The sequence below is a fragment of the Austrofundulus limnaeus genome, unplaced genomic scaffold (genome assembly GCF_001266775.1).
Source record: "Austrofundulus limnaeus strain Quisiro unplaced genomic scaffold, Austrofundulus_limnaeus-1.0 Scaffold145, whole genome shotgun sequence".
Lineage (NCBI taxonomy): Eukaryota > Metazoa > Chordata > Actinopteri > Cyprinodontiformes > Rivulidae > Austrofundulus > Austrofundulus limnaeus.
In genome coordinates, this window is record NW_013952547.1 from 438,160 (window position 1) to 453,518 (window position 15,359).

The 15,359-nt window shown below is 39.4% G+C and overlaps 1 protein-coding gene across 5 annotated transcripts in view; it reads left to right on the plus strand.

The window, feature by feature from the left end:
• Positions 1 to 15,359, plus strand: part of gabra3 (gamma-aminobutyric acid type A receptor subunit alpha3) — a 134,848-nt gene that overhangs the window by 93,010 nt on the left and 26,479 nt on the right. For all 5 annotated transcript variants that reach the window (XM_014016428.1, XM_014016432.1, XM_014016431.1 and 2 more), the window contains exons 5-6: positions 3,877 to 4,097; positions 12,214 to 12,296. In XM_014016428.1, coding sequence (XP_013871882.1) covers positions 3,877 to 4,097; positions 12,214 to 12,296 — 304 coding nt within the window. The remainder of the gene's footprint in view (positions 1 to 3,876; positions 4,098 to 12,213; positions 12,297 to 15,359) is intronic.

The following is a 15,359-nucleotide window of genomic DNA, read 5'->3' on the forward strand; positions in this document are numbered from 1 at the left end:
GACATGGAAGGCAGCTTTTGCATTCCTGCAAAAATAATTTATAAAAATAACCTGCTTTTATTTTCCTTGTAAAAACATTGCATTGATGACCCTACAGCACTTCTAGAAGCGTGAATTAATCTCAACCTCACAACATTAGAGGCTCAGTTAGTTGTGACRTATAAGAAGGCGGTTTGGATATGAAACGTGCATAGAAGCAAATCTTTTATTCATTGCATCTTATTAAACTCTGCAATCCAAATGGGCAATAAAAACATGGCGCATGAAAATTTAATTACATGTAAAGGATTTCAAGTACTTGGTTTCYATGACTAAGAAGGCTGAAAATCATGACACTGTGTAAAAATGGTTTGCCATTTCCGAGAATTAATTTCTACATTAAACGACAAACAAAAATTACTTATGGTRGAAGTTCACATTGTGAAGCTCTGTTTTTTCAATCACATGCCATAACATCTAACAGAGACTGTGTTGATATGATTTGCAATATAATATTGTGTCAAAGCATTAAAACTGAAGCCCCTGATTACTCTTTGTCCATTTCTCCTCTCTTTTATCACCGTTAACAACCATCCACGGATGTTCCTGAGTCAAGTAGCGATGTGCAGATCGATACTGAAWTATCAATACTMCCGATRCCAGAACGTTATGTTCTAGAATCAATACTAAAATCAATATATTGATACTTTGATACTTTAGTTATTTCACAAATTGTATTTCATTAACAGGAAAATAGTGGAAAATAACTAAACTATTCCAGTCTTGTCTCAATCATATGTGGCTGGAGGGAGCTACTTTTTCTTCCGCTTGGATAATGCATAAGCATAAGCTGTGYTCAGTCACTCACTCAGTCTGTAGATGTATGGCAGGTCATTTTAACATAAAATGGGCTTCGTCTGTCTGTAATCAAATTCTAGGTGAGGGGTTCCCAAACGTTTTCATGCCATGGCCCCCCAAACATCATTAGCTCTGGCCAGGGACCTTCTTGCAAACTCACAAACAATACTACAAAATATACAAAGTAACAATATTTTTTCTCACTTTTATTCGCTATTCAAAAAGTATTATATTTCTTTAGAATAAAAATTTTAAATTGTGCTAAACAAATATAGTTTTGGGGTTCGAAAGACTTTATATTTTAATAAAGAAATTAATAAATAAATTACTATGTCAAGTATTATTTATAAAGCGGTTATTTGAGAAACACTACATTTTAAGATTTACTAGACACAGTTTCATCATGAAGTATCAGAATCGAATCAGTATCGCCAATACCAGCCAAATTTTACTTCAGTATTGGAAATAAAATTGGCAGTATCGAACATCACTARAGTCAAGACTTGATGCATARCAATGACACCTGTGCATTGCACGATAAGTTACGTGATGTCCAATCCAGTAATACAGATCAATGCATACACGTCCCCCCARCTGCCARCGTTCATCCAACCGAATCGTTACAACTTCTTCAAACCCCATCTTAAACAGTCAATCCGACCGTCTTTAACAAGTGACACCCACAAACRTCAAACAGACCACTTAACTCCTCCCACTCACCAAGAACCTCCCCATTGACTTGATACTCCCTTCTTCTAAAACAAGGTGGTAGTAGTGCCCCAAGTTTTTTTTAATTCAAAAGGCCCAAATTAAACAAAACAAACTAAAGAGCAGTACAGATCCTGACATAATCAATCTATAAACCACAGTTGCTTTCTTTTTACCACATTTTCAGTTATCTATTGTAAAATTTTATTGGCAAAAAAAGGGAAGCATGTGCTTTTTTATTGAAGGCACTTTTTTGTCAAACTACCATCTGTAATACAGATGTTAAAAAAGAGCCAGTTCAATCATAATTCTCCCTTCTATAAAAGAGACATTTCTTCAAGCTACGGTTGGATAGAAGCCCCACACTGTCTCCTCCGTCAAGGGGAAATCAATCACTCTGTCCCTGGAGGAGCACCAGCTGGCATCAGAACCAACTGTGCTGTTTGGCCCCGCGAAGATTGGCTTCCTATATACGTCTCCTCATTCCTGCCTTTCAATCTGCAAATTAATTCCATGTGTTTACAGGCGCTTTCTGTCCAAGGGGAGAGGGAAAAAACAAACAAATAATAGCCTCACCTTAGCCAACTGCGTTATGGTTTCTTTCTTCGTTKTTGGCCTTCAAATAATGAAAAGCATAACAGGAGTTTAAATGTGGTGATGGGAAATTAAGTGGACCTTCAGTGCCAAAGTTTGTGAAAGCCCATTTGCAAAGTTTTGGTCAAAAGCRGAGCAGGAAACAATAAATTACATTCTGGGTTTGTGGCCTTTAGTGTTATTTCGGCCCTGAAAACTTTCTTATTTTTACTTTTTTTTTCCCTTGTTCAGACTCAACGTGATGTCACTGATGTAAAAGAGATGAACGACTCGTTGAGCCGGGTTTTATTAGTCGTGTGGATTTGTTTGGGCACCTCAGAGATTACTGAGCCGAGGCTACAATTAGAAGAGCTGGATTCGACGGTGGTGTTTGTGTCTCATTCCTCGCCTTTGTCTGTCGGTGAACTCTCTGTGGACTTTATTAAAAGAGGCTCTGTTCGCAGCGACCAGGTCTGTTTTAGAATACTGTGGGTTTTCACACCATCAGGAGGTCAATCAAATCAATTAAGGGACGTCCACCCTGTGTTGTTTAGAGCAGTCCCGTTGGTGTGTTGAGTGGAAACGCTGCACCTCACCTGCTGAGCGTGATTACTTCCTGTTGCGAAAGCCATTGAGAAATTAATTTATTGGATTTTCACTCAGGGAGTAACCCGTTACAATCAGCTGGTGTGCAGCTTACTGCACTGAGTAAAACACACAAAGAGCTAATTAGTAAGCGTGAGAACGTGCTTTTATTGATCAATAACCACATGTCCTGTTGCACGAGGCAGAGATGGCTTCCTTCCATCTTGTTCTGATAAAACAGTTGATGCGCAGCTGCAGCACACAGCTGGTGAGGAAAGGTTGTTGATAAGACACCAAGTCCTGCGTAATTAAAAGGAAATAGATTTGTAGAGACCGGCTACTTCCTGCAATTGTTTGATTTAATTATTCATGCTGGTGCCAACGTGGAGATAATTAGTTGTGCATCAATAAAACATGAAGCAGATGCATTTTATGGTTCTTTGACATCCATTTGTCAGTTCATTGTTGAGTGTTTCATGTGTAAACGGTAGAGGCTTCACTTGCAACAGAGATGAAATGTCGTGATTTGAGGCTTCTTTTTAAAAACAATGGCTGAAAGTATCAACACAACTACTATTTTTTATACACATAGGGGTACAACAACACATGTAACCATATCGAACAGTGCTTTAGGTTCAATACACACTTGTATCAAACAATTCAGAAATGTCAAATTTATTTTATCAGCTTGTCTTCTGAAGATGCTCTGTGTTGAAGGATCAGTGGATCTGTGTTCGACTACTCCACCTAGGCTGCATCGTCGAGCGCAGATCCACTGAGAGACTTGCTGTTTCAGCAACATTTAATTTAAAAACTGTTTTTTTTAGGTTAAACAAATGTTCATAATTAATATAAATAAATTACAAGTTAAAAGGGACATGGAAATTTCTCTTTTTTGTATAGAAAAAAAATCAAACCGTGAGACTAAAGTATTGAACCGAACCAAATCATGAATTTTCTGTATCATTGCACTCCCAATATATACAAATGTCAAAATAATGCCTTTTATAATGAAAACTTTGTTTTCAAAATGATCCTATTCCACACAGTTTATTTTTCTAGGTTACATTTAATTTAGCTTTTATTCATATCTTTAATTAAGCCTGAGCTATTTTTTTACATGCCATTAAAATGTGCCTTTTAACTCTTTTCATGATGACGTTCTCTCTGCAGGAATACACCATTGATGTCTTCTTCCGCCAAAGTTGGAGGGACGAGAGGCTTAAGTTTGACGGGCCCATGCAGGTCCTACCACTCAACAACCTCCTGGCCAGTAAGATCTGGACTCCTGATACCTTCTTCCACAACGGAAAGAAATCTGTGGCCCACAACATGACGACCCCGAACAAACTGCTACGACTAGTGGACAACGGCACGCTTCTCTACACAATGAGGTGCGTCACATCACCCTACAGTGAGATCTTTTCTTTTTCTTGGGGGGGGGGGGGGTGTACTTCATAAGTCATACTAACTGATACTCTYAGTACCTCAGCCAAGGTTGTGTGTGAGCCAAACTGGTATCATTCAAGGAGGTACTAAAAGCTCGTTACAAACTCATTTAGCGCAATAAGCACTCTGTAACTCTCTTTACTGCTCTATTTAAGTCAATTTGGATAAAATGAATCAATGTAACGTAATAAACACAGACAAGAAAGCTGTGTGTCTCGTGTCACTGCGACTTCACACACACAGACACACACTGCGGCGATACACATCCGATCCCACCCATGTCGAACGGTTTCTGTCTGCAGTGAAGCAGGGACACCTCGCTGCGCAGAACCGCACCAGAAACAATTAACTGATATCATCTGATCTTCACGTCGAATCTCTGAGTCAACCCTCCTCAAAGCAAAGAGAAACGTCTTTTTAAAGCTCATTCACAGGCTTTGTATTAGTTTCAAAGGAGAATCTTTTTATTTTGTGGTCTCAGTTGAGCGGATCTGGGTGGTGGTAGTTCTGCCAAGGCCAACAAACACACATGCTCTGATGTTGCACTTCGAGCGCTCCCATGTTTATGCATCTAAATCTGTGTGGAAAGATAACAGGTTGTGTTATGAAGGGAAGAATCATAATCCTCTGTCACATGAAGCCAAACAAACYTTTTACTTTTTTAACCCAGCTCAKYCATTTTATTCAGAGCTTCAGTACATTACTGTGAGTAAAGCTCAGATAAGTGGCRTCATATCTTTCAAATTATATTTAGGCTGAAGGTAACTCTTGTTTTTTTTAAATCATGAATTAGAATGACTAAACCTCTACAACTAATATAGATTGTGTTTTGAAATCTTACCATCCTACAGAGTTCATGCAGTGATGTCATCACAACTAATTATTACACTACACTTTGCCCTTTATGTCAATTAAGAAAGATAAAATTACTTTCATTGTCCAAAATTAAAGCCCAAATATTAATTTTTGGAAGCTACCACATTTTGAGTCTTTGGAATGCGGGGCTGTACCGTAGACTTGAATCTCCCACCGACATCCACCACTAACACAGGCTGCCTTATTGTCGCACTGTGATATGACTCTTTTTAAAAGCCTAATTAACTGAAACAAAACACATTTAAAATATTACTGTGTTTTTGTGTGTATGATGCAAAAATATTTAACAGCAAAAATCATCCATAAAGTTGAGGGGTCGTATTATACACATGAGTATTTTTTCTAATGTACTACCACAATAAATGTCAACGTTTTCTGAAACAAAATCCTGAAGTCCGTCCATCCATTTTCTTCCTCTTCCGGGGTCGGGTCGCGGGGGCAGCAGCCTAAGCAGAGAGACCCAGACTTCCCTCTCCCCAGTCACTTGGACCAGCTCATCCGGGGGATTCCCAAGGTGTTCCCAGACCAGCTGAGAAACATAGTCCCTCCAGCGTGTCCTGGGTCTTCCTCTGGGCCTCCTCCCAGTAGGACGTGCCCGGAACACCTCACCAGGGAGGTGTCCAGGAGGCATCCTAACCAGATGCCCGAGCCACCTCAACTGGCTCCTCTCGACGTGGAGGAGCAGCGGCACTCTGAGTTCCTCCTGGATGACTGAGCTTCTCACCCTATCTCTAAGGGAGAGCCCAGACACCCTGCAGAGAAAACACATTTAGGCCGCTTGTATCTGCGATCTTGTTCTTTCGGTCACTACCCAAAGCTGGTGTCCATAGATGAGGGTAGGAACRTAGAACGACCAGTAAACCGAGCGCAGAAGGCAAAATCCTGAAGTCTGAATGAAATTAGGGGTAGTGTTTTACACRAAGATTATATTCTTTTATGCTTCTCAAAAAATTGATACTGAAGTGTTCAAAGTGCAAGCCCAAATTAGACAGAGGAAACATATTCAGTGCGTATTTGTATTCTTCAGAACTGAGTCAAGCCTCCTGGAAATGACATAAACAAAAAAGGGGATATGACCTCACCAATCCAGGTGACCCAGTTCACAAACAAGGAGTTCCTCCAGTCATGTCAGAGCGAGGCATGTAAATAAGTAGTCACTAGGGACTTATTGTTCTTACTACAACTTAATCACAGTATTTTAATCATAGTATAAAAATAAACTGATGGCATATTGAATATAAAAATATTCTTAACATCTCAATAAAAAGACGTATATCGCATTATGCTCGAGTTGCATTGCCCACATTAATACAGTATACGTGAACATGCAGCAGTAAGTTAAAGTGCACAAATTTACAAACATCAACACCTGAAAGAAATAATTTAAAGTATAATTTTATTTTTCAGTCAGAACTTTTTACCGTTCGTTTACACGGAGGGGCGGGACTTAAACGTTTACTGCAGCAGGACCATTAGGAATCTTTATAACGTCTTGTTGTATTACATTCTGGTGTTTAGTTTGCAGTGTTGGTTGTGTTGATATTCTTCTCAGGTAATAGGGGAAAAACAATAACATCACACTAGATATAGAGTTCTGAGGTTTGAGCCTGGACTGTCAGTCAACAACACATCAAACCTACCAGCATGTAATCTGTGGATCCAGACGCCAGGACCTAGAGCCACTCAGGAACCCGCAGAGGCATGTTTGATGGGTAGGCATGGGTCGAGTCGGATTCAGGGTCGACCCATGGTGCGACCTGCATTCATAATGCAATTTGTTGTCGACCGTTACTTGCATGATGGGAGGGCACGCTCTACACAGGGGGATTCAGCAGAGCGATAGATAAAAAGGCAGCTTAAACTTTCTCCAGGTAGACAACTTTTATCTTCTCTGTGCTCATTCAGGGCCATGGTGGAGCTCGGCAGAAACAACCTGAGGACCTCACTGAGCCACTGTAACATAACTTGTTCATAAGCTTCTCTTCTAGTTYCATTCATTTCAGTTTAATACTGAATTTTGTGTTTTCTAGGGGGGAAACTGTGGAATGTTAAGTTGGGTTTGTCTACCTGACAATTGATAGTCTCTTTCCAAGCCTGTAAACAATTTGGTTTGCATTTAGAAAAACATTTTCCACCTTTTACCATGAGTTGTATGTCATTTTGATAAATAGCAAAGAATGATTTTGGAAGGGATCAAAAGTATATTTTTTTTTATTCTGAAGTTAGGTTTCATAAAGAGATAAAAATCGACTTATGATGCATATTTCGTCCCAACAAAGATATAGATTTACCCTCTTGTTAAGTGTGAACCCATTCAAAGGGTCAATTTTCTCTGACTGATTTTAAAGATAGCCCTAAAACTGGACCCCTGCCCTCAGACTCTGACAGCAGCTGTGTTCAGTCATCGGGTCTTCAGAAATCACCAGACGACCTGTGTGATTCAAGCTGAGCAGAGCCGTAAGTGGCGGAAATAAGACCTCATTTCCAGACAGATTCACAGCAGCAACATTTAAGAGCACACACGAACACATTCACACCTACTCACAACCCATTTCCTCTGCTAATAGACGCACAGATAGATCACTGAACATGAGACATTCAGACAGCTGAGTGACACGTCAGGAGAAAGGTAGGGAGGAAAAATACTGGGTTAAATTGGGAAACACACTGGTTTCATGTCTCAGACAACTTCAGAGGATTAAACTGTAACCTCAATACAAGATTTAGGGCAAATTTTCCCTAATTAAGCAGATATATATTTAATACAAATATTAAGTATCAGTTTGTTAGTCCAAGTTTGAGAAAAGTTATTTCCTTTAAGTGTCTAAAATCCTACATGTAGGAACTGGTAAAGGAAACCCAAGAAAACTGCACCCAAAAAAAAAAAAAAGATGCGGTTTCAATATTTTTGTGAAAAATTGCAATCAAATTTCACGATCCTCTTTTCTGTTCTTTAATCAAAACAGAAGAATTATTGTGAGTTTTAGCATCTCAGCTACAATCATCAAACATAGCAAATTTGTCTGGCCCATTTCCGCATTTCTGGCCCACATRATGCTCTCACACTCGGCCCACATACCTGAATGACAGCCCTTTGGTGGCCCAGATGTGGTGTGCCAGAGGTGGTTCATGCATGGGTCAGCACCACATAAATCAAACCATGAGTGGGCCTGTGGTGACATGCCATCTTTAAAACAGTGCCATCATTGCTAGACCTGGCCCACATCCTGTCAACAAAACACTTGCCGTGCCAACGGGGCCAGCTTGTCAGCAGATCTGCCCACACCAGTGCTATGTGGGAAGGTGAGAAACATCCCACACAGCAGACAGATGTGGGCCAGATCTGGAAATGATGGTGTTGTTTTTAAGATGGCGTGCAACAACTGGCCCAATTATGGTTTTGTTTTTGTTGTGCTGGCCCAAAGCATGACCACCTTTGGCAAACCATATCTGGGGCATCAAAGTGCCGTCATTCTTTGTGGTATCTGGGCCGAGTGTTGGTGCATTGTGTGGGCCAGAGCTGGACCAGATACCATTTGTTGTATGGGATGGTCATTTAGGCTGGGATAAGTTGTGCACAACAATCCTCTCACTACGGTCTAATAAGAAGTGATTAACTGTTGGGTTCAGTTAAAAATCTCACAGAGCTGTAAAGTAAGCACTGGATGTTCGTCTATAATGGACCAACTTTTAAAGATGGCTGCCACAGATAATTGACCTTGGCAAACACAAAAAAAGCTACAACTCACAGATTATGCTAAAACATTGGTGTGTTAGTAGCGTTGAGTCCTACTCATCACATCTGTTGAACGCTGATAGATTACATAAGAGCTTTGTTCAAAACTGAGGCATGCAAAGCATCCAGTAATACATATTCTGTTAAATATTGCTTGTTTTATTCTTTTCTCCTTCTGCTCATCATTCAAATTTAGCTCTTTTTTCTCTGTGGTGTCTTTGGCACTACTTTCTAAATGGAACGGGGCATTTACTGCAGCACACGCAATCAGTGCAGTCCCAAAAATCTGAGCTGCACCGCTTGACCTCTTCRTAACCTGGCAGATTACTGGCATACAAAGGGTAATTGTTGGGCACTTGGATTACAATGACTTTAGATTTATGGCTGTGAAAGCAGTTGATTGTGATACTGATGTTGCACATGTTGATATTACAATGGCAGTAATTTACATTATATATATCACAGCTGTCTTAATTTAAAACCCATGTTGGATATCTRTTTTAGCAGGGATTAGGTGCTAAAACCACAGAGCCTGCCCACATCACAAATCCCACATTAACCCGTGTGTGTACAGATGTTCTGCTGGCAGCACAGGTACAGTTTTAGGCTTTTACAATGTAAATCCATCTTAGGTGGAGTTCAGTGTGGAGCGTTTCAACACTCTGTTGATTAGCACGACCAGTTAAATCCAGTTAATCAGCACGCCTGCAGCAGCTGAACTAACAAACACCATGACGGCCCGAGTTTTGCCGGACTGCATCATTATTTTGAAAGGCGGAGAGCTGCTATTGTCTGCTGGAGCTGCTGYGGTTCTATTTTTGTCAGAGCATTTATCACTCACTGTCAGTTCACCTCTGCTTCCCACCAGCAGCTGTTCCCCCTATAGCTTATAATAACACTGAATGTTTGTTAAAAACAATTATAGGTTTCTCATTAAAACATTTTGCAGAAAGAATAATGTTAATAACTTGCTAAACCAGATTTTAAAACAAATCCAGCTGCACGATCAAAGATATGCAGAACACCTTGTGTACATGTCATACACTCACTGCTGGTAAAGTGTGGACAGAAGCAAGATAATTATAGTGCAATACTGCTTTTTAACAAAAAAATTAATATATCAGGCAGTTTTAAATCAAGAACACATAAGATTCAAGAAACTCAAAAAAAATAAACTCTTATTATAAATTCTAAAACAAAAGGCTGACATGGCAGAAAAAAAACCCTACTTATAAAACATTGGAGATCACCAGACTGGTTTGAAACCAACAACTTACTACTGATGAAAAGAAGAGAATATACAGAACCAAGACTAACGAGGGAAGTGGCTCCAGCTGGGTGAAGGTGGGCGTGGCCAGCTGACAAGGGAGGCACTAAAGAGCAGACAGTTACCTGAGGAACAGGTGAATGATGTCACAGAGGAACCAAATACTAAACAACAAAACATTAAGTTTACCTAATCTCAAAATATAAAAAAATAAAAAACAAAATCACAGCTCCTGACTGAGTAGTAATATAAAGGAATATCTGGTTCATAAAATAAAAAAAAAATGAATACACCTACAACAACTAGAATAATTGCACTTTCTGCATAGATGCAGTGTGAATGCAGATTGTTGAATAATTGCTGAAAATTGCCAAAGAAGCTGAAATTTGATGTTAGGGCTAAAATCAGCAAAACATTAGCTAAAAGCTAAAAGCAGCAAAAATAAATTTTAGTTTCTTCCTGTTGCTTTAGTGTGCAGCGACGTATCTTCTTAAATGTGCTAAATAAACAAAAATGAATTTGGTTCTGTTTTAGCTAAAATAAATCAAAAATAGCTAGATGCTAAAAGTAATGAAGTTTTAGCTAAAAGTGTCATAAATAATAGCTGAAAGAAGCAAAAGACTACAGAAAAATAAAGTGCCAAAAGGCTGTCTAAAATGGCAAAATTGTAGCTAAATGCAACAAAATAATTAATTAAAAGCTAMAAGTAGCAGAAGGCCAGCATGAACCTAAAGCGCATCAACCAAACCACAATCGGGCCAATTGTGGTTTGGTTTATGTGGTGCAGGTCCATGTATGGACCACCTATGGCAAACCACATCTGGCCCACTAAAGGGCTGTCGATCTTTGGTTAGTCTTGGCCGAAGTTTTAAGAGTGTTGGTGCTTTGTGTGGGCCAGAATGGGATTAGACAAACTTTGCTATGTCAGTTGCATGTCCTYGTGTCAACAAAGACCCTAATGACCCTCAGGAGGGAGGGGAGGGAGAATAATATACTCGTGGGTTCAGCTGTCTGAATAGAACAACTCTATAAAAGTTCTGATTGCGTAAACAAAAATAAACTAAGATGGTAATAAACTGTATTTATGTGTTTTTGCCTAAAGTGAACCTGTGACCCTAAACAGTCTGAAGTTTTATTTTTCAAAGGAAAGCTCCCGTCTTTGTCTGTAATCAAAATAAATCTGTGATCTTTTTTATCGCCTTTGTTTCCGTGAGGATCTGTGTACAGTTTAGGAGTAGATGAATGACATCAATTAGCTGCTGGTGTAAGTGCTGCGTGATACGCAGCAGTGCGATGCTCGTGTTTGATTTATGTTGTATTGTGTTAATTTACGTAGTTATTGAGCCACTTATCAGTAATGAGACAACACCAGAAAGCAGCCAAGAGGGTGGGGAGAGGGGAAAAAACGAGCACAGGGTTGTTGTAAAGGCTATGAGGAGCTAATTAGAAACATTAGGTTTGCTTTTAGGAGCATACCGAGATGTCGAACAAGTTATTTTACCCAGACTGAAATAAAGTTCTCACGAGGAATGCTCAGTAACATTAGAAATACCACATAAATCCACTCCTTACTTGATTTATCTGGTGCCTAGCAGGATTTCAAAGCTCATGTTGCACAAAAAAAGTTAGACATGCAAGAAGTTTAAGGTTTTATACAAACAAGACATTTTAGACAAGTTAGACAAGTTTATTCTACAGAAATAAGTATCACATCTCATCAAACTACTTTTATTTTCCAATTCTCTTGTTTCACAGAACCCAATACTAAGTTGATGCATAGGCTACAAATGCAGTAATAGAGTTTGAGTAACCCAATTTTTGATCTATTTAAAATGAATTTCAGTGCACCGAAGGATCGTTTTTAGGATTTTTTTTATCTTGTTTGAACTTGATTGATCAAAAATTCATGAGTGAGGTAATGTGAGCCATATTTCTCAGTTTATTTATGAAACGTTTAGAAGCCCAGCCATGATCTGGACAGATGAAGTAAACTCCAGGACTCCTCGTTAGCCGGAGGCGTTCTTTGATAAATCTGAAATGTCTAATTGAGTTTGTGCCCGACTACAGAAGGACCCTCTGTGATGTGTTTGGAGACATACATCATAAAGTTTTAGTTAGACTTACCACTTTGAAACTGCAGCAATGTGCACGACCTTCAATTTTCTCTGTTTCTGCCCTTCAGGTTGACCATTCATGCAGAGTGCCCCATGCACCTGGAGGATTTCCCAATGGATGCACACGCCTGTCCTCTGAAGTTTGGAAGCTGTAAGTCAGCACAGATGGTCTCTGATAAAAATAAATAAATAATTAATAGAAGGAGGGCATACGTAGCAACACAAAAAAGTATTCCACTTTTGTCAAAAGAGAAATTTACTTTTACACAGATGAAGAGCCAGGATAATCCATGAGTTTAAAACAGTACCACTTACTGCTGAGCAAGTGGTTCAGTGCATAAAGATCAAGGTTTAAACGCCATTAAATGGGGAATATTACTCAGCTGCAAACTAAAGGAGTCAGGGCCGGTGACTCGCAGCAGCTTATTTCACATATAAATATGTGGAATATCAGGGGCACACGGGTGGCCAAGGTGTTTTTTAGGGTGGCACATACAAATAAGAAAACTACTCTGGATTTGAAAATTCAAGATGGCCTCCACAGCTAACTTGGACTAAAAATGGAAGTGGTTGTGTTAGACTTTAGTCATTTGCATAGACATGTTTTCAATATTATTCTTGCCAGAAATCAAATGAGCTCACCCTTTTGTTCTTCAAGTATTGCCTATAATCTAATTGTGTTCATTTTTAATTTTAATAATATCAATATATGAATATTTTTCTAATTTTTATCTTTTTTCAATCTTCATTGCTTTCGTTTATCGTTATCATGGTTTTTATGCGACAGGTCACTTTCTTGTAGTGCTACGTGTGAATGAAAGGAGATGGGTGACAGCAGGAACAAAAATACACAATTAGCAATGAGTCATGAATTTGAATCTGTAAGTTTTACATCCAATGAAAGCAAAGATGTTATCAAATAAACTGGAAAATATTCTGGCAATTTACAGATATTTTAGTAGGCTGGTTAAAACCAGACCCTTGTCCTTCGCTTTGCTTTGTAYGAGGATCTGGACCCTCRGCTGTAGAGAAGCGATTCTTGCTGGAGGCGTGGCCTCTGAGGTTTAAAATGATTGGATCGGTTGGCTGCAATGTATGTATGCCAGCTCCACTGTGAAGGAGGCTAAGCTAAGAAGCTAACCGGAAATTGCGTGCACTGTAAACAATCCTACTGAGAAGAGATAAGTACCGAGCTGAACAGGACGACTGTAAATGAGAGCTGCTGCTTTGTCAGACAAATTTAATTTAATTTGGAAGCCTTATCAACACGGACTGGCTTCATTCACTTCCTCCACTGCCATTGCTAAACTAACTAGCAGACACTGCGCAGAACATCTACATCGTTTTAAACTCCGCCTTCTGTTCTCTGATTGGCCCGAACAAAATTCTCCTGAAGAAATCCTTGTTTATGGGAGAAATCCCAGACAGAGCAGTGAGGGGAAACTAAAATTGAGTGGAACTGCATAGGAAGGCAAGGGCCAGGCTAATATTTTAGTGATAATTTCACAGTTGTCTTGCAGTTCAAATGTGATCAAGACCAAGATTTTTAAAAAGTGATCATGACGACGGTCTAAAGACCAAGACCGGTCTCAAGTGCTACAACACTGACGTGCAAATTTTTTGATAAATCAGCTCCTTAGTGTTTAATTCTGACAGTTCAGTTAGAACTTAGTGGAACTCATAGCAGGGCAGAAACCAACAGGGCCTGCACCTCCTCCAATCTGAAAATGAATAAAAAGTTAATAAATTTGCCAAACGTAGGTCAAATTGAAGCTTTTAATTGTTTATAACTTCATGCAAAACATCTCTTCAGATCTGATCTATGACTTTAGGGTACAAACTCCAGAAATAGAAAAGTTTAGAGATTTAAAATTTTTTCAAAAATGTGATTTTCAAGTTAGTTGCTGAAAACTGACGTTTCAGTTCACGCTCACTAGTTTGTGCCAATGTCTGTCTGACAGTTTGTTTTTATTTATGTGAATTTGTCAGCATCTACAGTGTGTAGTAGTAATGTATAAAGGTACATGAAGACAGGGGGAAGTCTCAGTGTGACGTCTGCCCTCAGGTGGTCCAGCATGGAAAACAATCATCCTGATCAGATAGCTACACAGGCTTTAGCAGGATGCTGGTGAAAACAATTGTCGCTCAGCACAGTTTGCCTCGCCTCTGACTCCAGAAGTGTAATCTAAACTGTGTTACTCAAAGAAGAGCCCATAAATCAACTCGGTGCTGAAACACGGCCGAGTTCTCTGACTGTGAGCTCGTCTCAGACGGGCAGCGGACATGCAATATCTGKTTCTATGACTCTGCATTTCAACTTTTTATGGTAAAAGTGAGTTCTGGGTTTTATGTGCTGTTGATAAGAAAGATCTTTCAAGCTGTTATCAGCAGATTTCCGCTYGACTTAAAACAAAGAGTGATTGTGGATGAGACTGCACGTCCTATCTGCAGTCATCTGTCTCCAGTCATCAGTGAGTTGAGAAGAAAAGAATCAGACAACAGTGGGGAAAAATGTTCTAGTGTTCAGCAAGAATGGACACAGAATCCACCCCCACCCCATCTAGGAGTGTGTGCATAACTTCATGTCRCTAAAAGCCCCAACAGAAAAGATTCATAGGCTATACTGTATATTATCTAAACAGTACCGGGTGAGTCAAAAGTTTCAGGACACCTTTTAATTTCAGAAACAAAAGAGAAAATTAAATATCTGAATATTCCAGTGACGGGTGAGAGGGCGAGGTGGGGGCTTTATTTTAGGCTATAACCAGAACATGACCGCCCTCTTGGATCAAGGGGAAGTTTTTCTAAAGATAGGCCCGCTCACCCATTATTTGCAGGGGTGTTCAGATTTTTAATTTTCCCTTTTTGATTCCGAAATAAAAGGGTCTCCTGTGACTTTTGACTCACCTTGTAAACTAAACAAATATAAATGTCTGCTTCAGAATAAAACCCAGAAGCTAAAAGTCCTGCCTGTTTGTTTCCAGTCAGCTTTATAGAAAAGTGTCTTTGTCATGATTTACACTTGCAGCAGAGAGCAACAAACGTTGTAGGGCAAGCAGTTATATTATATAATCACACTTTAAAATGATCTGTAACAAAGTCTGTTTATGAGATATTAGAAGCATTGGGCCTCATGCAAGAACATGTTCGTATTCTTATCCTAAATTTCTCTTACTTTTGTTCGTACAAAGGGTTCGTACGAACATGTCACGTC